This window comes from Trematomus bernacchii, unplaced genomic scaffold (genome assembly GCF_902827165.1).
Source record: "Trematomus bernacchii unplaced genomic scaffold, fTreBer1.1, whole genome shotgun sequence".
Lineage (NCBI taxonomy): Eukaryota > Metazoa > Chordata > Actinopteri > Perciformes > Nototheniidae > Trematomus > Trematomus bernacchii.
Window position 1 is genome coordinate 3,569,217 of NW_022987564.1, and position 21,634 is coordinate 3,590,850.

The 21,634-nt window shown below is 41.2% G+C and overlaps 1 protein-coding gene across 1 annotated transcript in view; it reads right to left on the minus strand.

Moving 5' to 3' along the window:
* The window catches only part of fhod3a (formin homology 2 domain containing 3a), an 82,931-nt gene extending 64,592 nt beyond the window's left edge, over positions 1-18,339 (minus strand). Inside the window, 3 exon segments of the mRNA XM_034124436.1 lie at positions 9,184-9,251; positions 12,708-12,817; positions 17,846-18,339. Of these exon segments, the coding sequence (XP_033980327.1) occupies positions 9,184-9,251; positions 12,708-12,817; positions 17,846-18,010 (343 nt within the window). The 5' untranslated portion in view covers positions 18,011-18,339.
* Positions 18,340-21,634: the final 3,295 nt, after the last annotated feature.

Here is a 21,634-nt window from a genome sequence, read left to right on the forward strand (position 1 = left end):
TGGCGAAGGACATAAACAGAGATTTCACTAGCAATGACACACACATACCCACACAAGCATACTCTGATGCAGTGCAACAACAGAACCTAAATGCAAACGCACTGAGAATGAAAACACTTGGGAGAACATGAAAACAAACTTTTTATGCGATTCCCCTATGAAAGCAAATGGCGGCTATATTTTAGAGTTAACACACCAATATACAGTACATACCTACATGCACTATCGTATAATGACACACGCAGTTAAACATCTCCAGACTGTAACCTTGAACCCTGATGAAGGACATCAGCTGCGAGGGAAGCTCAGAAGCAGATGTCTTCAGGAAGGAAACCTACTGCCACATAAACACATTCAAACACATAAAAATACACACACGCTCACAAACGCAGTATGTCCCGACAAACTCAAAGACCAGAGCGTGCCCTGTGCCCTTCATATGCCCCTGTCACCTCTTAATGTGTCCACAAACATACACACACAGGAATAGTTACCCACAACACAAACACAAATACACCCAGCTTTTCTTACAGGCACCCAATGTTACCATGCTGATGACAGGTCAGAGCCAACAAGCTGCTACAGTACAGATTCACACAGACTACCATAGATACTATACTGTATCCAGACAAATCATTATATCTTCACACTGTATTGTATCTCGTTCCTGGGTTAATTTTACACAGTGGGATTACAAAAAACATTATATATATTCAAAGCGTCAAGAATGATCATGAACAAATGAGACTATGGTGAGATGATTGACACATCTGCATATCAAGTATGTCGTGTTTTTTTTTATAGGAATACATAACGTTTTTAAATAATATAATATAAATGCTATAGATTTTTGCTCCCAAAACAATGTCCAATTTAAGAAAAGCAGCTTCTTCTCATTTTCTCTTTCAGACAGCATGTTGTGCTTGCAGTTAATCGTATATGTTCTTTTGATGAGAGTTAGATAAGAAGATAGACACTTAAAGGTGGGGTAGGTAATTCACTTCAGAAATACTTTTTGTTATATTCCATGGAATGCTCTTAACATCCCGATAGCAATGAATACATTAAATGCTTTGACAATAAATACATAACAACATTTCATCTGTGGAAGCCGTGGCGCTGTAAAAAGCACGACCAATCATCTGAGCCGGCCCGGCTAAAATAACTGGATGGCCTACCTGCCTGTCAGCCTTCCATCTCGTGCACAAACTTATCTCGTGCCCTCATTGGTCATGTGCGCGTTTGTGTGTGTTGGAGGAGGGGCTCTGTAAGGAAGTCTGAAGGACGGGGCAGATAGCCCAAATAGCTCAAATTCTAGCACACTCGAGCTGGTTTCTCCATTCTTACCTACCCTACCTTTAAGTGTGTGTTCAGTAATGTGAAGCAACAGAAAGCAGCCTGTTAGCTTAGCTTAGCTAGAGGGAAGTGGCTAGCCTGGTTTTGTCCCCGAAAGGTAACTCAAAAACAACCACTGGGCTCCAGAAATCTATTGTTATAGTTTGACAAAATAGCACAAGTTATTTAGTGTGCAAAATATTCCTTTAACTGTAAAAACAAAAAAGCTGTCAAATATTAGAATCATCTAATCTTTGTAATCTTTAACCAGGTGTTGCATGCAGCTGACATTATGTAATTGGATTGTATCTGTGATGTTTCATTGTTATAAAGCGCGACCTGATTTCCGGCACTGTGCAGCCAGACACAAAGGCTGTGGGAAATATTGTTCAATCCCACAAACAAAAGCATGTGTGAAACAAGCGTCCAGTGTTTTCCCCTGGTCTCCCCTCACCCTCTGCCTTCCTGTGTCACTCACTCTCTGCCTGTCTGTCTCTCTTTTCCTCTCTCACTTCTCAGGCTTGCTTCTGATGTCATTGTTAATTGACTCGATCCACTGGGCATGAGCAATGACAGTCCGTGCCAGCGACAGGACAAAAGGAGATGAAGGATTAGAAAATTGATACCTCTGTCATGTCTGTGTTTTAAATGTGAAGCTTTAGCTAGCAGCTGGATAGTTTAGCTTTGCAGTGGAAACATTCAAATGTTGCCAAACTATTGAAAAAGCAAAAAACCATAGTTGAATTTTAAGTGATTCAGTGCATTCTTTAACAAAAATGCTATGAGCATGACCCATGCCATTTAAGGTTAGGAAAAAGACTGAAGAAATAGCAGACAAACAGAGACATTTAATGAAACCAGTACTTGTTATAGAAGGCTTACATGTTCAATATTTTGGAAGTACAATGAGTACTGATCAATATTAAGCACTATATAATAATTAATTAATAATGCATTAGTCAAATGACTATTTAAAGGTGTCTAAACTGCTATTTCTTGGCATTGGGATATGTGCTGCTTGCAGAAAGGATTAGCAAAGTGAAATCTTGCCCTGACTCATACCACATTAGCCTGTAATGACAGATATAAAAGAGTCTCTCTATCGGGGGGTGCAAAGTTGTACCTCTGGATCAATTTCTAAATGAACCTGTCCTGTAGATAAACTAAATGGAGGCGATATAAAATACACTAGATGAAACTGCAGAAAGCATTTTAACTGAGGTTTAGAGCAAACTCCACTTATCGTCAGGCCAGGCAATTACAGTACTCCGCTAAATAAAACAGCCAATACAAGTGTACCGCAACTATTCTGTCTAACCCCAAAATAGAAGCAACATAGTAGAATAAACCTCAGCGTCTGTTAAACTGGGGAGAAAAGAACAGAGTTGTAGCACATTGGCAAAGCGTCCCTTCTCCTCACCTGTAAGCTGGTGGACTGAAGCGCTATGACATAACTAGTGGAGCAACTGGCCTGTCTGGCAGGTGCATTTCCTCCTTGCTTTGTTATTCCCTTGTGTTCCCTTCCCTAAATGATTTACCATTTCTCTGGAAATCATCCCTCTCACCTCGTCTCTCTCCACACATCCCCTAAACCCATCATCTCTGAAACCCCACGGCTGGATAACATGCCAAGCCTGCAGATTCTCCACTGAGTGTTCTGGATGTTTAGCTTGAGGTAATTGTAATGTTTTATTGCATTATGTAATAGTTTCTAAATGATTCAAACAGACCAGCCAGAGGTTTTTTGCAGGCACATTAGTTGCATATGAACAAGCCCAGACATAACATTCAGCCGCACTCACAGCCCAACACACACAAACATGTAGATATATATTTCTTACTACTCCAATAGGAGCGTAAGGCCTGGGAGAGCAAACCTCAAACAGCGGTGTGTTGTGCCACCACACAACATTTGGGCTGCTTATGGTTTTCAGCCAAACTAAAGCTCAGGGAAAACCCTGCCACATCTACACAAAGCACACACTGTACCATACAGACAGGATCACCACAACAACTGATTACAGTGACGATAGACACAGCTGCACAGCAACATAAACCCATGAAAAGCCATAAATTAACATCTTCGATTTTTTATTGCAGGGAATTGTAAAGCTCGAGGGATGAGTTTAAGCAGCGCTATATGCAAAGTTGTTATTTATATCTGCGTATTGCGTACTGCAACAGAGAACATTTAACTTTGTTTAGACCAGGGTCCCCCTCAATCTACTACTTAGCTGTAAGAAAGCAAGAGGGCAAGTTATTTACAGTAAGAGACAATTTGAAAAGTTCTACTGCAGGAATAATTGAGAACAGCTGCAGGATAGATGTGTGTTATGTGTTTTGCTACAGCAGCTACTGCTATAAAGTTTTTTCACCACTTCCACTGCTCTGCACCTCCATCCCTAATGCCTCATCAGCCATCTCTCCATCTCCCGCAGCAGTAACTTAGCCATGACTCATGTGGGCGCAATGTTCTCAGCTGCTGGTGAGGGTAGAGGGGAAACTATTTAAGTGATTTTCTCATTCCTTCGTTCTCTCTGGGAAACAGATGAAAACAGAGCAGCGTGTCCTGTATTCTGAATGCTTGACTGCTGATTTCAGGTAATGATGAGATGGTGAAAAGGTTTAACTGGTCAAAGAGCATGGAAACAATTCATAAGCACGGCAAAATATCCTTGTTGAGCCACACACGTGCACACAGAGATGAAAATGTACAAGTCTATGAGCCAAAGAGGCAAAAACAGTCTGTGAAGCTGAATAGAGTAAATATAGATTTAGAAAGCAGGGGCATGCCAGGAAAAGAAAAAGGTTGCAGGGTTTAAAGAAAGTGGTGAGTATTAGGGCTGTGCAATGATTCTACATGTTATCAAAATCACAATATAGACTGGTATTCAAATCGCAGAAACCACAGTATTTGTTAAAGGCTAAACACTGTTTCCACACACCCATGTTAATAGATCTAATATGTAATATGTATATATATGTCCCTATGTGTATATATGTCCATTTACACTTTAACTAATTTCGTACTTCATCGTTTATATGACCAAATATGTATATATGCTGACATTTATTTGTATTCTTATTTTTTATTAATTTCTTATTTCATAGTTTTTCAATTATTATTCTTATTATTTTAATTTTTATCTTGATTTTATTTTTGATTTTATTCATCTGTGTGAATCTGTGCTGTCCTGTTTTTCACCCTTACCCTGTTGCTGCTTGAACAACTGAATTTCCCCACGGGGATTAATAAAGGTCCATCTTATCTTATCTTATCTTATGTGTTCAAATACCATAATGGTTGAAATAATGTCCAGCTGCAGAGATACAACAAACGTCTACAGACTAAATAAAACACATATGTTTGGTAAAGATGTTTTTTTTTTAAAACACACACGCCAAAATCATTTAATATATCTTCAATTATAATGGAAATGATGATTACAAAATGATCAATCCCTCCAATATTGTGATCTTGTCGCTATTGCAATATCAGTCAAAAAAAGATTTCTAAATTGTGCAGCTCTATGAGTGAAACTAGTAAGTAAAGTGATGCTCGATGAAAGGTTAGAACATATTGGCACAGATATTGGAGTGTAGCGTGTCAGGAAAAACCATATGATGTGAGTAGAGTTTGCCTCAGATGTCCAATACCGCTGTCCCCTCACAGCTTACCCGTCACCAAGCATTATCTCCCTGTCACACCACGCCATCACCAGGCCTTATCTCCCACAGCGGGGGGGGGGAAACGCACACAGTAAATCACTGCTGGAACCAGCTGTAGTCATCTCTTTCTGCAGCATCCCTAGCCCAGACTGCTGTCACTACCACCGCACCCCCACCGGGGAAGCAACACTGAAAAGAGACTACTGCTTATTTTACGAGAGACCACCATGCAAGTAAGCTAATATTTATAGAGGTTTTGATTTGTGTAACTCACTAAAGCTATCAAATCCTTAAAATACATCCTTACAATGTATAAATACAGTAACTATAAACCTTTGTTTTTGTACTAGAGGCCTATTATTACACTGTTTCTTTTTGGAAGTCAAATCAAAGCAAGAGTAAGTAACTAAATGTGAGGTGGGAAATAGCCACAGATGAAACACAATCTTTAGACAAGTTGTTAATTTGTGATGCAACAGCTCAACGAGAGAAAATCAAAGCAACTCAATTTTCACTCCACCTCCGACCCCTGCCTCTCTTTTACAATACTGCGGGGGGTGATTAGAGACGGATAATTGGGGCACAGAAATCCAGCGGTAAAGGAGCCACATTTCTGGAATAAGGGCTAAATTCCAGAGGTAAGTGCCAAGGGATTGAACAGGCGCCAAAACACATGCCAGGTCTTTTGTTCTGCACTCCAACTCTTTTGTTTCACCTGCTGTACAAATCATTGCAGGGAGCTTTACCTGTCAGATAGCATACCCTCTCTTTATTTGATCACTTAAACTGTATTTAATTACTGCATATTCTTTCAATTCATGGGAGGCTGGGAAATGGGGCCACATGGGAAAGAAAAGCTTAGACAAAAGTACAGTTTGTACTCAGCCAGTGCAGCTTTATATAGAGTTTCATCATTGTTGTTTTATGTTTTGCTAACTTTGGTGAAAGCTAAGGATCATGAAAAAAGTAGACGCAATAAAGCAAAAGTGAATATTACATAACATTATGTAACTTAAGCTTTATGGCAACTTTTTGACAAATAAAGTAAGCAACGCTATGGTCAACATAGTAGAGGTGGTGGAGAACAAAAAAGAGCTTAAAGACATTTAATAATATAACTAAATTCACCATAATGTTCAGAAAACATGCCTCAAAAGAAATGCTATTGTTACTAAGTCGATTTAAAAGGCAACAGTTTAATAACATTGTTAGTGACCCCACTAGATCAAAGTCATGCTTGCTCTAAGGTAGACAGATATTACAATACCCGGAAAAATTCACACCCCTAATAGATAATTGTTTTGACGCTTGTGTGATGTAATGAGCACCGACGCCTCCAGGAGCAACTGATGGTGCCGGAGGAGCTGCAGGCTTTTGGGTCTTGCTACATAAAGTCATTGCTTAATACATGTCATGTTTTCTGAACTTGATCAACAACAGATACGAGTTCACAACATGTGGTACATTACTCCTTCCAACTATCCTCCATCTACCTCAATCAACACCTTTGTTACCCTTCTCCCTTCCTGTAACTCTCACATTTAGTGAGAAAAGGTTCAGCACCATGTAGTCTTCCTCGCATGTTTCTGTGCTGTCAACACTTTCTAAAGATAACACCTGCAATTCACCCGCACCCCTGAACCACCCCCCTCGAAACAACTCTGCTGCAATGGAGACTGCTAAAATTAACCCTTAAACAAGGGCTTCTGAATGCCACTCTAACAAGATTGCAGACCACGGGAACAACTGAGAAACGGCGAGGAAAATATAGGAAACAGGGCACAAAAGAACAAATAAGAGCGATATAAAAGTAGATGGGCAAATCGATGAGGCTCAGGTCAAACATGAGGACACTGAGGACACCTGTCGTGCATAAAAGGAGATATTTATATTTTTGAATTGACCCCAATCTCCTAGTAGGGTACATGCAGTGAGTACTTAGAAGAGCTGGATCATTAAAGTGCCATGAACGCCTCTCCAGGACAGATACTGTTGAGAAATGCTGACCATGCACATGTGTTCCCTTTTTCATGTACAACATAAAAACTCATTAAGTCACACACATTATCACACCCTCACTCACACATACACGCATCACAGAGCATCAGTAATCCCAAGCTGGCCAGCCTGAATGATCTTTCTGTTAGCAGTGAAGCCAAGAAATGCCAAGGAGAGCGGTGTTTCTCACTCTTTTGTTCAACCTTGTGGCCCTGAAAGAAGATCAATAAACAACTGAAGACACAAACCCTAAGATCTGCTTGACATTTGACCTTAATACAATCACATCCTGATCCTTGTCAATCAAACCTGGAGACTGATGAAGACGGCAAGATTAGGAAGATCTGTTAGGAAATTATTCTTTCCTGGATTTCAATCAAGTCATCAAAATAATTATCATGCATGTGGCACAATCAGCAATCCATGAATTCAAAGCATTCAGTCTTTACTGACCAACTTATTGTGAGTAAAAGAGACTTGATTCCAAAAGCAATTTGTATCCTTCATAGTGACAGACTTTTCATTTAGTGGATAGTATGCTGACCACCACTCAGGCAGAAGGTCAAGGCCCTGAAGGATTAGAGAGCGCTAAACGGCCAGATGAGTGGATAGCAGAAGTGACTCGATGGAGCAACACTAAGAGGGGGTGGAAAATGGTCTTTAGATCTCTAAAGTGAATCTGCCCTGACTCGCTCACACTGTCTGATTATACGTCTCTCTAATGCAGCAGAATTACACTCCAGAGTATCAACTCCAGTCAGGATCTGGTTTGCTTCTCAGCATCTGTGCCATGCACGATGAAATCTGGATTGTGGGCGATATATCGGGCAAACTCTTTCATCAAGCCTTGGCACAGGGCAAAGTGCAGGTTTTACTCGTGCCCATCAAAAGAAAAGGCATGTCTCATGGGGATGATGCAGCTATTTCTCCATTAAAAGTTGTGCTCAAATTATACCAAGGCAAGCAAATATAGCCCGGCTCGGTTTTTGTTTTTTTCATAAACCAAGATGAGCCATGGGAAGATCCCTCATAAGAGCTTGTTTGTGTGTGTTTGAGCGTGGGTGTGTGTATTACATGGGCACGAGTGTGAGAGAAAGACTTGTATTACACAACCTCCTACTTAATTCACTGCCATTTGTGTAGGGCACACATATGTAAATATATTTGAATAAGCAGGTGGCTGCAGTTTGGGTCAGGTTTTCTCCTCTCAGAAAGGGCAGAGCCCATCTGTGAGACTCAAGAGATCACTCATTCTAGAAACAACAGGGGCCATATGTCCAAAGCAATCAACTAAAACAGGCAAATATGGGGCAAGTTCAGGGGTTCATGTCCCGAGAATTGGGTTAATGCAAACTGCTATTTACAGTATGTTGCAATAATATCTCCTAAAAGGGACTGTTGATAATACAGAACCATCTATTTTTATTTTTTATTTAACAACTGAACTGTTATGTCATAATGTAAAATTGAAAATATTATTAAAACAAATCCTGTACACGTTTTTCTTTACATAACATTATTAGTCACAGCCCTAGTGACCTTTAACCTCATGACATTCTCTACCAATCCGTGGCACTGATTCTAGGGGCCAGAATTAGCGCTGCTATCACTGGCATGGAGAATGTGGACCATGCAGACAAGTCATGGAGGAAACGGTTGAGCACTGACAAAGTGTGGGCAGATTCAGAGGAGGGGGCTGCAGACAGAAAAAGGAATACATCGCTTCTTAAATGACGGGATGTTGGTGAATTTAGATGAATGTAATGAGAACAACAGACACCAAAATCATCCATGAGCTCTCAGTACATGATGTTCTTATTTATATAGAACTACTGTAATAAGCCAGTAGGCAAGAAAACAATCCTAAAGTTACACAATCAAATATTTTGTTCTCTCTCTAAACCGTATAAAAGCTCCCATCATACATCTGTAATGCAATTACTGACGTGATCACAATACCATGTCGAATTTTGGAGAATTTTCAAATACCAGTCAAACCTGCCTCTGAGTGGGAGGTCTCGGGTCTGACCCAGAATGCACCACGTGTAAACCCCTGGACAGCCATCCAAGCGTGCAGTACAGTATGTTCTTAGACCTGCTGATGTGTGTGGCGGGGCGTGTGTGTGTCCACTGAGGGGGACCGATGTTAAACACATATATAAACATGTCAAACACACTCACCAATGCAGGCATGTACACGGACAGTCAGCTGGGTCCGTAGAACAACACTGTGCTTCTTCCCTCTGGACCTGACAACGAAAGAAGAAAAAATATCTTTATGAAAGCAACCGGGTATTTTGTCTCGTTTCTACACAATCATTTGACTTAGAGTACATCTCATGTGGGTCAAATGTGGGATTTGTCTGGCAGTAGTGGAGTGATCTGCCTTGTTCATGATTTATTTACACTTAATTATAGGGAAGAATATACTGCAACAAGTGAAACGCTATTGGAAAACGACGAGACACTATGTAAACCCTTGGCTACTACTTTTAGGCCGTTGGCATGACGGGAATGGTGCAGACAAACAGTTGCCTGCATAGAACTTGTACCCCTATACTGATACACATCTGAGCCTCGAGGACAGACAGCAAAAGTGCAGGAGCAGACACAACACACACACACACACACACATCTCCACATACCAGCGTGCCATCATGGCCAGCACACATTCATACTGTACACAGCATATTTCCAGTGGGAAAACAAAATGAGCACACAAACATAAAGTAATGCATGATGGTATTTTGAGAGCACCTCAAACTCAATCTCTCCAATCTTCAGGAGCTAATCGCTAACGTCCATCACTAACACGGTGATAGCATTCAATCCAAGCAGAGAAAGCACTGCTCTGATAACACACACAGCTGCAATACAATCATCATGCATAACATGCAATGGGGATAACACACACCCAAACAAGAGACCAGCTGGCCTCCTATCCTCCTGTTAAGCTGCGTTATCAGCTTTGCTCGGAAATAGAGCAAAATGTTAACACGATCTGCCGAGATGCTGATAAAACTGTGTTTTTCTTGCAGATTCATTTGCTGAAGCTGTTTGATAAAGTATTGTGTAAGAATGACAGGCTATATTACTATGAAGTTAAAAGGGATGTGTTGGATTAAAAATGCTAGTGAGATGTGAGGGATAGGATTCATTTTATTTGATATGTTTGACGGACTTTTGCTAGCCAGCATCTTCATCTACAGCAGTTTCCTCCCAATTTATTTTTTCACTTTTTCTTTAGTGAGAGCTGACTCTTTAGCTGTCCTCGTCACCAGAGGACCTTGTTTACTGTCAACTGTGGTGAGCAGTGTCCTGCCACAAGTGGAATCACAACACATTTTTGATGCGTGGGAAAAGATTCGGGGTGAAAATCCTTTTATATCACACTACTCTGTGTAACACTCAGTGAAAGGCTATTTCAATATGTCAGTTCAGGTTTGTCCATAAAAAGCAGAACAATAGCCTTGAGCCTTAATTATATACAATTGAAATACATGTGTCTATATCAAGTGTATAGTGTCAGTACAGTACACTGCTGAAAAAGACACATGCAGTCAATCCCATAATTTAAAACCAATATGCAAATGTTTCAAAATACTATGAGAACTGCCTGATTTAAAAGTGAAATATGCAGTGTGAGGCTGAGATACTGAGTTTGACTGTTAATGTATTCATTTGTGACACTACATACACAGTGTACATCCAACAGAGGATGGATAAGACTTTGTCAGAAGCGTCTATCATCAACGCTTGTGATGTTAAGCCAAGAAAGGGTCAAACTTCAGCCAATGCATGATTTATTTCCTACTGTCAGTGCAGTATGACCTTGGTTAGATGATAGACAGGCCTGTCCTATCCAGCCAGTTCCCACAGAAACACACGCACAGGTCTTTATACACCTGTCCATCATCTGTCACAGGGTTTACCAGGTACACACCATAGACTGTATATATAAACACTGATAAACAACTGCATGTACACATGGCAACAACAACCACACACAGACATAGATAACAACCCAGCTATGTTGGCCTAGGAAAAATAAATACACTTCTAAGGACTTCTCAACAGCAGCATTAAACACAGTGCTACTGTTTTCTTTTGATACTAGGAACTAAAGATAGTTTAATTAATTCACAACTGATAATGTGGCTACATTAGTTCAATGCAGATGAGGTTCGTATGGTTGTTGTGCTAATAAGCTAAAGTAACAGCACCTGTTGAGCTCATTAAAACGCACAGGCTCGTTTTTAAACGGCTGGATTTGCACAACAGTTAGCTAGCAAACACTAAAGTTGTGCTAGCTATATACTAGTAGTTTAAATTATGGTACACGTACCTGTTGGTTTATTTTCAACGTAATAGGTGGCTTAGTTAACTTGCTTGCTGGTCATTTAATGTTAAAATTATATACGGAAACTAATAGAAGCTAACTTAGCTAACTGCACTAACTAGGTTAGCTACAATGTGTGCGGTTAGCTTTACCGTTACTGGCTACATTTATATTACAATAACATTATTTGCAATTGCAAACAAATGCAGGTATTATTTTTCGGTTACTTACTGTATAACTCATAAGTCATGACCTGTAACTGTTCTTAAACGGTTCCCTTTTTGAACATGAGTACACATTGATGAGGTACAAACAGCCTTCACGTTTGCGGTGACAATGTGCGCAAAAAGGTGCGCTAAATCTAATGTGATTGGATCATTCTCCATAATAGCAGATCCACGGTCAGTTTGCCCTTATTCACTGACATTTGATAATAAAGACAGCAAGCCGTGGCAGAGGAAGATAATACATTAGTAAAGATGCAATAATAAAACATTCTAGAAATACTATGTCAGAGTTAAAAGTATCAATACATCCATAGAGTGCAAAACTATTTTGAATCTGACTTTTAAATGTGTATTAATAATTTATATTTTCAAAGGATTTAGTAACTAAAACTTAATAAATATAGTAGAATAAAAAGTAGCCTAAAATATTTACTAATGCAATGTATTGAAGTAGAAGTACGAATTAGCATAAAATGGAAATAAATGACAAACCCTGAAAAGATGTTGATGACTACAAAGACACTTTTCACACAGAAAAGGTCACATTTAAGTTTGGCTGCTATATTGTTTGGGTCACAATCTCTACCAAACCTATTGATCACAATACAATGTGTGTCACCATCTAGATTGCTCACGACCAACACTTTTTGAGGTGGAAATTATGAGCCCTGGTAGCAGATTTCCATTTTCCATTTCTCTTATTCCTCAAAGAGAGACTCCAGAACTTCTGCTGGTAAATATCCAGTAAGAGACTAATATATGAGACCCACTGTTACCAAGTGGTCAAGTTGTTCTACAGTTGACAGGTTTGTGATATTTTGTAACAGAGTCGATAAATTATGAGTTATTGTAAAACAAAAACACAGAGAGAGAGCCGTAGCTGTGAAAGAGAGGGCACATCTGTCCTGCTTTCCACAGTGTTTCATACTTTCCATGAACTTGTGGTTCCAAGAAATTCATATCCTACAGTTGTGATTCCTTCAATTTTATACAAATTTAGAAACTAAGAAGAGACATGTGTGTTTGTGTGGGGGAGAGTAAAGGCTAGGGGGGGGGGGGGGGGGTCATTACTTTATCTCAAATGTTTTGAACAGTGAAGAGTGATAGTGTTTGAGTTTCAAACTGTGAATCAGTCTCACCCTGTGTCGTCCTGATGAAAGCCTTCCAGCTCGTCTTTTTGCTCAGCCAGAGATGACTCCAGATCCAGATAGGTGCCATTGTGGGAGAGCTGTAGCGTGCAGTCATCAAGCTATGGAAAAAAATGAAAATATATTTGGAATACAAGTCCTGATGACAGATACAGTATAGACTTGATACAAGGTATTGGATTTCATCAAACAAAACTGAGGGCCAACTTAAAAATTGGCTTTCATACCTAAAATAGCAATGGAAAATATGATTGAGCGCTCTGACATACAGTACATGATGGCATGTGAAATTTCCCTGGCCATGCTGTGATGTGCGTACATGAACCACCCACAGGAATGAAAAAGGTCTCAGGGCTCACTATTTTTAATAGTCCTTCACTACAGTATGTCTCTGCATGTGTTTCACACCCTTTTTTGAAACAACTTGAGCCTGTAAAATAAAGCAACTTTACGGGGTATGGATTTCAAAAAAAGTGTGTACAGTGGCCCATGAGAAGTGGGCGAGCCAATGTGGTGCGGCTCTGCTTTCAGCATTACAAAGCTGTAAAGGGAATTAACTACAGTAGTAGAAACAAAGCAATAAAGGCAGCAAAACATGAAACCAAAACCAGAGGGAAACACTGAAATAAAGAAAGGTTTACGTGCGTTTCAATACCAGCCGATAAAATAACACTTAAATAATGTGTACAACTTTGAAGCTCCAGAACCTATAGTTCTCTTTAGTCATTCCTACATACTTTATTGACATGCCTACATTCATGCACTTGGCAAATTCTGTTTTGTAAATACTCTAAAACTGACCAATCTTGCACCCATGCCATCTGCAAATGCATGATCTAAGAAAGCAATGCAGAATAGCCTACGTCAGAATTAAGCCGCTATGCTGTGTAATGAGAAACCATGCTGAGTTTGAGGCCAGGTGCGCAGTAATATATCTGCACACCACTGGCATTGATGTTTATGGGTATGGTCACATGTTGATAGCAGGTGCAAGCAGCCATTCAAGCTACAACTCATAAAACGTAACATGCATCACGTCTTTATTGTTACAAAGAGCTTTGCGACTTATTGTCAAAGCTGCTGATATATGAATAGGTGAATGAGATCACTGTCAGGATTTGAGTTAGCATTTAGCACCTTTATATTATGGGTAGGATTAACCTAGCCTCTGGTGTGCTGCCAAACGCCCCATGGCTGTCTGGGGCGAGCTGCATGACGACACTCCCTGACCAGCAGCGACCGCAGATCATGAGACCTGCTGCTGTCCTCCGTCTGTCCCTCCTTCTCACGGGGAAACAGAGAGACGGACTGTCGGATGGACTCACAGCATAAATATAACCTTGCTATATTTACTCTGCACTGAGGCAGCATGCGCACAAGAGCTCAAGGGTGGGTGTGTCCGCAAAGGCTGGGAGTTTGAAAGGGGGGTGACGGTCACTGCCAATGCCAAAGTGTTGCAAAGGAGATAATAATTTCTTTAAGTAATCCCAAGCTCAGAGCAAGGAAACATGTGGCATAATTAAAAGAGGTGACTCTGGGTTCTGCTCCAGTTTCCTCTCACAACAACATTAATCCATGTGTGCCAAAAAGATAATCCGCAAAGCAAACGTGCAGCTCCCTGATCCAAATTCAGTCATTCAGGCAAATAAAAAAGACTGTCATGGCCATGTTTTGCAAGATAGACCACTGTGATATTGTGTTGATAGTTATAAATTAGGAAGAGACTTGTGAAATGAGACTGACAGCTAAGTAAAAAGATAAGTGGACCTTGAGTGGACTTTTACCTTTACTAAAAAGCTAACCTTACAATGGCAACATGATCAAATTGACAATAGGTTGGGAGGCGTGTGGTGCAGTGGGTTGTGCGTTGGTGTTAGGATCAGGGGTTCATAGGTTCAAACCCCACTGCAGTCAGCATGTCGTTGTGTCCCTGGGCAAGACACTTCACCCCAAATTGCTCCTGTGGGGATTGCCCACAGTATTGAGTATATGTCGCTTTGGATAAAAGCGTCTAACAAGTGACATGTAATGTAATGATATGTTTAACGTTTGACAAATTCGTTATCTTACTTTTGTCTGTATGCATGCTAACATGTGCTCGTTAGCATTAAATACAAAGTACATCCTGGACTGATAGGATTACATTTAGTTGTAATGATGGCAAATGAAAATTAAAAGAAGCAGTGTGTAGAATTTGGAGTATCTATCAGAAGAAATTTAATATTTTATTAAATGTTTTATATTACCTTAGGACCCGTATATTCTCTGCAGGCTTAGAAAGGGAGGGGGTGGGCAAAGAGGTATTCAGTTGGTACAATCTGCAACCTCACCGTCATTATTTATCAAGCCAACTTTGCCATCATTAAAATCTTGCCTTCTAGCACCACTTTAACATGTTTTAGGGTTCAAATGTAAAGTCTAACACCCGTATCACCACCTATTGAACCCTAGTGCAATTCCATTGTTATTCAGACATTTCGTGCCAATAGGGGAGGGGGGGTAGACGGGGTAGAGAAAGTAGGAGAGTTAATCATACCCTGTCCTACTGCCCTGCTTTTTATGCAGCACAAGACAAAAGCATTTCTTGTGCTCAATCATCTAGCATTATTCAGCATTTTCTATCCACTAACAATTAAGAGTCTGTATTATCCCTAAATGAGGCCTTCTCTGAAAATCCCCCATTTGTGTCTTACACGTGTCAACACCTTGTCTCTGCTTTTTTTTGCTGCTCAGCTTTATCTAGACACGTTACTCAATCGTAGAAATACTGCTTGGACAGCGAGAAGTGAGACCACTCAGAAACCCAATATGTTAACAGCTCCCCTTCCAAAGGGTGTCTCGTTCCTAAAACACTTTGCGTGGGTAATAGCAGTAATATCAAAACAAAACACATCATGCTGGACGGAACCGGCTGAGAGGTGGCTCCAGAAGGAACCGCAAGCTCTTCACACTCTGGGCTGGGCCAAGGGAACACTTAGTGGCTAGTATACTTTACACTCATTTAATCAAATTCTCCCCAAAGAGCGAGGCAAAGAGAACAAAGTGGGGGTAGGGGAGTAATTACTACCACGTTGAAACAACACCAAGCCTGCTGGCGATCACGCTGGGTCAACACTTAACAATAACCTTACGTAACTCCAACAAGTTTTTAGGAACTGTTTTTGTGTCAGAATCAGAGCAATAGATGATACGGCCGTTTGAAGAGCGTGCAGGAGGGTGGGTGCTACACAGCTATTAAATCTCCCAGTTTTGCTTTAATGGGAACCCTTAGGTAATGAAATACTAGCTGAGCTGTTAAGTGTGCTTTGTTGTTTTTGAGGGAAATGGGAGTTTTTTTACTGCTGATGTTGAGGCTAAATTTAACTCAAAAATCTTTACTTGATATCATCTTTAACATTCGAAAGTTCAACTTTGATTAACTTTGTTGGGCCTCATTTATCAATTTAGGTTTAACAGGAAAGTGATGATTGTAATTCTGTGGTAGTAGTTTAGCAGTTTGGATAAAATGACACACACTGTTCACATAAACTAGGGATGCACTGATTTAGCCCTGGCACGTTAGCCTAACCGTGTTTGTATTTGAGTCTACAAACGGGTGCATGGCCAGAGAGGTGGAAGAGGAGCTGGAGGAAGAGGTCAGGAAAACCACAGCAGCCAAAGTGAGGAGAACAAAGTGTCGCAGGGATCCAGGCCATGGCCGCAGGAATTCTGGGACAAGTGACCTATACTTTACATGCAGAGCTCCACCATCTCAACATAATCATACAGTAGGCTTTTCTCAGAGAAGAGCACAGAAAGTTAAGACAAAAAACTGCTTTAACAAAGAAAGACCAAAAAAAAAGCTCAGGAAATTGTCCCTTTTGCAAGCTTTGACATTTTCCAATAATATTTTAACACCAAGGTTTAGATGCGGACAGTTTGACAGGCAGATTTGCAACCGTTCAGTTTCATCCCTATAATCTGAGCACAATATCCAGTTGCCATTGCACACAGTCCTCCTTCTGATGTGAACCAAATTGCAAACACGAACACGGGCTGTGCCATCTGTCTGTGTGGAGGTTGTAATCATAAGCTTTTCTGTGCTGTGGGCCATTTTTCATTTGTTTTGTGGCTTTTAAAGATGGGGCAGCAAAAGATCTATTTGGTCTGGAAAACCACTCTGCTGTCGAACGCTGGTTTGCTGTCAGGGTTGTGAGCCAGAGGGCCTCTCTTTTTTCTCTTGGTGTCTGACTTTTATTTTTAATTCAATGTTTTCAGCTTGAATTTTATAGCAAATGAAGAATAAAAACAAGCTCAGCATCTGCTTTACCTCTCTGCAGGTGTGTTTCTGTGACCTAGCCTCAACAGTAAGGAATGTGTGTTGCTTTTCAGTGTTGCTTTTATTACTGAAATTCAGACACTTTCTATCAGACTACTATAATACACTATTATAATCTGACTCGCCACTAAATCTGATCCTCTGTGATTCATGCTTTTGGCTGGGAAACAGCTTTCACTGACTGTCCCATGGATCTGGTTTCACTGATGCATTTGCACACCTGTCTCTGTGACAATGCAAATATTCAGAAACAATAAAGAAAGGTTTATTCTAAGACGAGAATGCATCTTCTCGTCTTAGAAGAAAGGTTTATTCTAAGACGAGAATGCATCCTTATTCTTAAATGTGAAGTCTGCTTAGGGCTGGTGGATTGTCAGCCTTTGCCAACACTGGAATGAATGTGAATATTGAGTAATTTATTCCAAAACAAACTAAACCCATGTGTAATGTTGCTGTGGGCTTCAAGGAAAACGTTTGCAACCCTGTTCGAGTCCTCAGGCTGGAGAGCCAATCACTTGTGCTTGCTTGTGTTCTCAAAATAGCCTCTGAATGGTGGGTATGGAAGTTTATTTGAAGAAGGCTTAAAGTAAAAACAGCATTCAAAACAACCTCATGCAGCCCTGATTTGAACCTAAGTAGGCCTATGCGTGTAAGAATATAAAGAGGAAAACTTTAATAAGTAATATGAATGTTGTGCTATTTTTGTTGTTTCCAGTGTTTTTTTGGCTTTATAACAAAATCAGCATCCTACTATGGGATTAATACGGTGACATAAATGAAGTTTCAGATGATTTGATGCCGGTAACCCTACCTTGTGTGGAGCCCCGAGGAGCCGGTGGATGCCTGCTAGCTGGTTGATGAGCGGGATGTCCTCCCTGAAGGTGTACAGCGGCGGTCTCGTCGGTTCTGGGAAGTTGGTGCTGTTGAACGGATCGGTGTCATCTAGAAACTGAACCCTGCAGACAAACGTGGCCATGGTGCATCCATGCAAGTATCTCCTCTGAGGGGAGGCAGCGCGGTGTGAGGCTCGGGTCGCTGAGCGCTCCTCTCCCAGTAACGACAACAAACCCGGGTCTCCAAGCGCGCTCCTGAGGGAGGAGGAGAGGAGAGGGAGGGGGGGTGCTGGAAGCCGAAAAAGTGGCACTAAGAAACCGGTTGTGTGTCCTGGCTGTCTCGCTTTGCTCCTCTTGCTTTGCTGGGATGTTTCTGTGTGTTATTCTCGGAGAGGCAGGTGTCCGGTGATAGAGTGAGGCAGCAGGCGGACTGAAGCCGGCCGGAGAGTGAAGGATCAGCGCAGCCTGGGACAGCCGGTCTGCTGTCTGAGTCACACTAAATCCACCCCCCTCCTCCCCCCCACAACCCCATATCTATTTTCCTCTCTGCCTCACTCCCCCACCTCCCTTCAGATCACTGTCTCCGGCTTAGCAGTGGCTTCCTATATGAAAATGAACTGCACTAATCCTTGCAAAAAATGAGTATATTTATAAATCATTTAACAAATTAAGGGACAATAAGGACCTACTGCTGTGTTAGTGCAACATTAGATTAAAGAAAAGGGGAAATCTTAAACTTAAAATATAATAAATTAACAAATAAAGTAGATTTGTTTGGTTTGGTTTAAGCTCACAACAGAGTCCAACACTACAAGTCCAGATCAGATGAATACAGGGATAAATAAATATGTTCCTTTTTGGTGCATGTTAAACTGCAGTCTTGACAAATGCCGACCTCTAGTGGCTAAGAGGCGTAAATGCATGTTATACAGTAATCAGAATCAGAAACTGGTTTACTGGTTTATTTAAAGGGGACCTATCATGCAAAATGCACTTTTGTACGTCTTTTATACATGAATATGTGTCCCCGGTGTTCCAGGGAACTCACCAAGTGTCAGAAAACACAACCCTCTCTATTTTCCTCCATACCCAAATCTCTTAAAACGGGGCTGCAACGGATCTGATCAAAACTGATCCAGATTTGAACACTTCTATGTCGTCACAGAAGTGGCGCTACGGCTATTGGGCCAACTCTCCACCTATCAGGGGAATCTGGGGTTGGGCCACGGCCGGCCATTGCCGCTCGAAAGCGCTGGAGACGCTGTAGTACATATGCCAGGCCTGTAAGTGGTGCTGTAGTCTGCCACAAAAGCAGCGAAGAAGACTTCCCGCGCATGGTTGCCATGGTTGCCCTTCTGTTTATTCTCCGCTGTGGCTTTTTTTCTCCCTCCCCGAGGCAAGCGTTTGCTCCTGCTGCTGTAATTCAATGCAATCCCTCCCCGTTGAGGCAAGCACTGTAATTCTCTCCGGTTAGTCCACCAGCAGATGACAAACACCCACCTCTCCGCCTCTTCCAAGGAACGAGGGGACCGTGTGGCAGAGTTTCAGTTAGGTTTTCTTTCGCCGGTCAAGATGTCCGTTAAAGTTTAAATCTTCCGGACAAAATTAGAAAAGTGCCGGTCAAAGGTCTTCTTTGTTATTTATTGAGCTTTAAAACAAATGAATAACGACTCTATATAATAATTAGGGCTGTCAGTCGATTAAAATATTTAATCGCGATTAATCGCATGATTGTCCATAGTTAATCGCGATTAATCGCAAATTAATCGCAAATTTTTTATCTGTTCTAAATGTACCTTAGAGGGATATTTTTCAAGTTTTTAATACTCTTATCAACATATGAGTGGACAAATATGCTTTATATGTTTGTTTATTATCATTTGAACAATGACAAATATTTAGGGATGTCGCGATCACCTTTTTTTGCTCCCGATCCGATTCTGATAATTTGATTTTGACAATCTGCCGATACCGATTTTTCCCGATCCGATCTTTATGCAATGCATTAAGAGAAAAAAAAGGAGAAAAGCATTCAAGTTGTCCCTTAAACCCCACGTTCTCCACCACAGATAACGGCTGGTCATCCAACGCGATGAATTCAGCTATCTTGGCTGTTATTTTTTTGGCCTTTTCACTGTTCTGGGGCAGTTTCTCTTTCCTTTTAAAAGTCTCTGAAAGTGTTGGTTGTTTCAGTGCCTTTACCTGAGTGGCCGCTGTGTACTCGTTGTGTTGTTGTTGGTGTTTGTTTCTCAGGTGGCGTATTAGATTGGTCGTGTTGAACGTAGCTCTGTTCTTTCCACCACGCGGAACCTCCGCCTTGCAAACATTGCATCTGGCTGTTACACTGCCTTCGCTTTCAATTTTATAATACTTCCAAACTCCTGACATTTTCTCTGTCCCGACTCCCGAGTCACCAGCTGAACGTAGCCTCTCGTTAGCTTACTGCTACTATTAGACACTGCGCCCACTCTGTTGCCAGATTTGAGAGAAATAAGCAACCAGGTCTATGAAAACAAGCCCAAAAGAAGCAACACATACATGATGTTGTGTAATTTTAAACCAAAACTAAGGCCTCAGGATGACTTTAAGACGTGAACATGGTCATTTTTGTTTTGTAACATTAAATGAAATAATACAAATATTTTATAAAAAAAAAAAAAAAAATCCCGATACCCGATTCTTTTCTCCCGATTCCGATCTTTTGAAAATCACGTGATCGGCTCCGATCCCCGATCACATGATCGGATCGGGACATCTCTACAAATATTCTCATGAATATTAAACACAACAACCTCTGAACATTACAAATATTCGCCTCAATTCAACCTGGAACCTCTCATACAATAATACAATACAAAGTGTGTGTGTGTGTGTGTGTGTGTGTGTGTGTGTGTGTGTGTGTGTGTGTGTGTGTGTGTGTGTGTGTGTGTGTGTGGAGACACTGTGATGGATCGTTGGAGCTATGTGCAGCTCAAGGCATATATGCTCGAACGGGAGCTGCCTGGACGCTGCAATCATGTTGCGCGTACTATCCGTGCTGAGTGTGCTGACTTTTCGTACAATGTCCCACTGTCTGGCTACCTGCATAAAGTCAAGTGCTCGGCGCAGTTGTTGTCGAAATGTCATTGAAACAGCTCCTTATATTAGTTAGCGCAGCTAGCTAGCACCAGATGCTAACAACAACAACAACACGTAAGGTGTGCCTCGCTCGCGCCACTATACACACACCCTCCCGGTCCTCCCGACGGCCAGTCCAGGCCTGCCGGTGAGCGTGGAAGTGTGGTCTGCCACAAGCGGGCGGCAGGAGCGGGGCTGTCAGCATCAGCTTGTTGATGGTATTTTAAACTTGATGCGCTCTGAAACTACGGGGCGGCCGAGGACAAAAAATACACATGCGTTAATCGCGTTAAAATAATTAGTGGCGTTATTAACGCGTTAACTTGACAGCCCTAATAATAATATAATAAAACACGGAGGACGGAGATCTATTTTTCTCCCCCTCTTCTGACTTGATCAGAGCACGCTCCCCTCTCCTGCAGGGGGGCGTGGTCAGCTGCAGCTCACAGAATCAGCCCCCTGCAAAAACAGGGCTGGAGAACAGCAAATAGAGCGAAATGAGGCATAGCTAAAATGCATGATCTGTTTGGTATTTTGAAAACAGAAACGTATAAATAAATATACCTTATATAGGTATGGCCCTACAATATATCATTTAAATATAGCATGATAGGTCCACTTTAAAGTACTGTATGTTGACACATACGAGG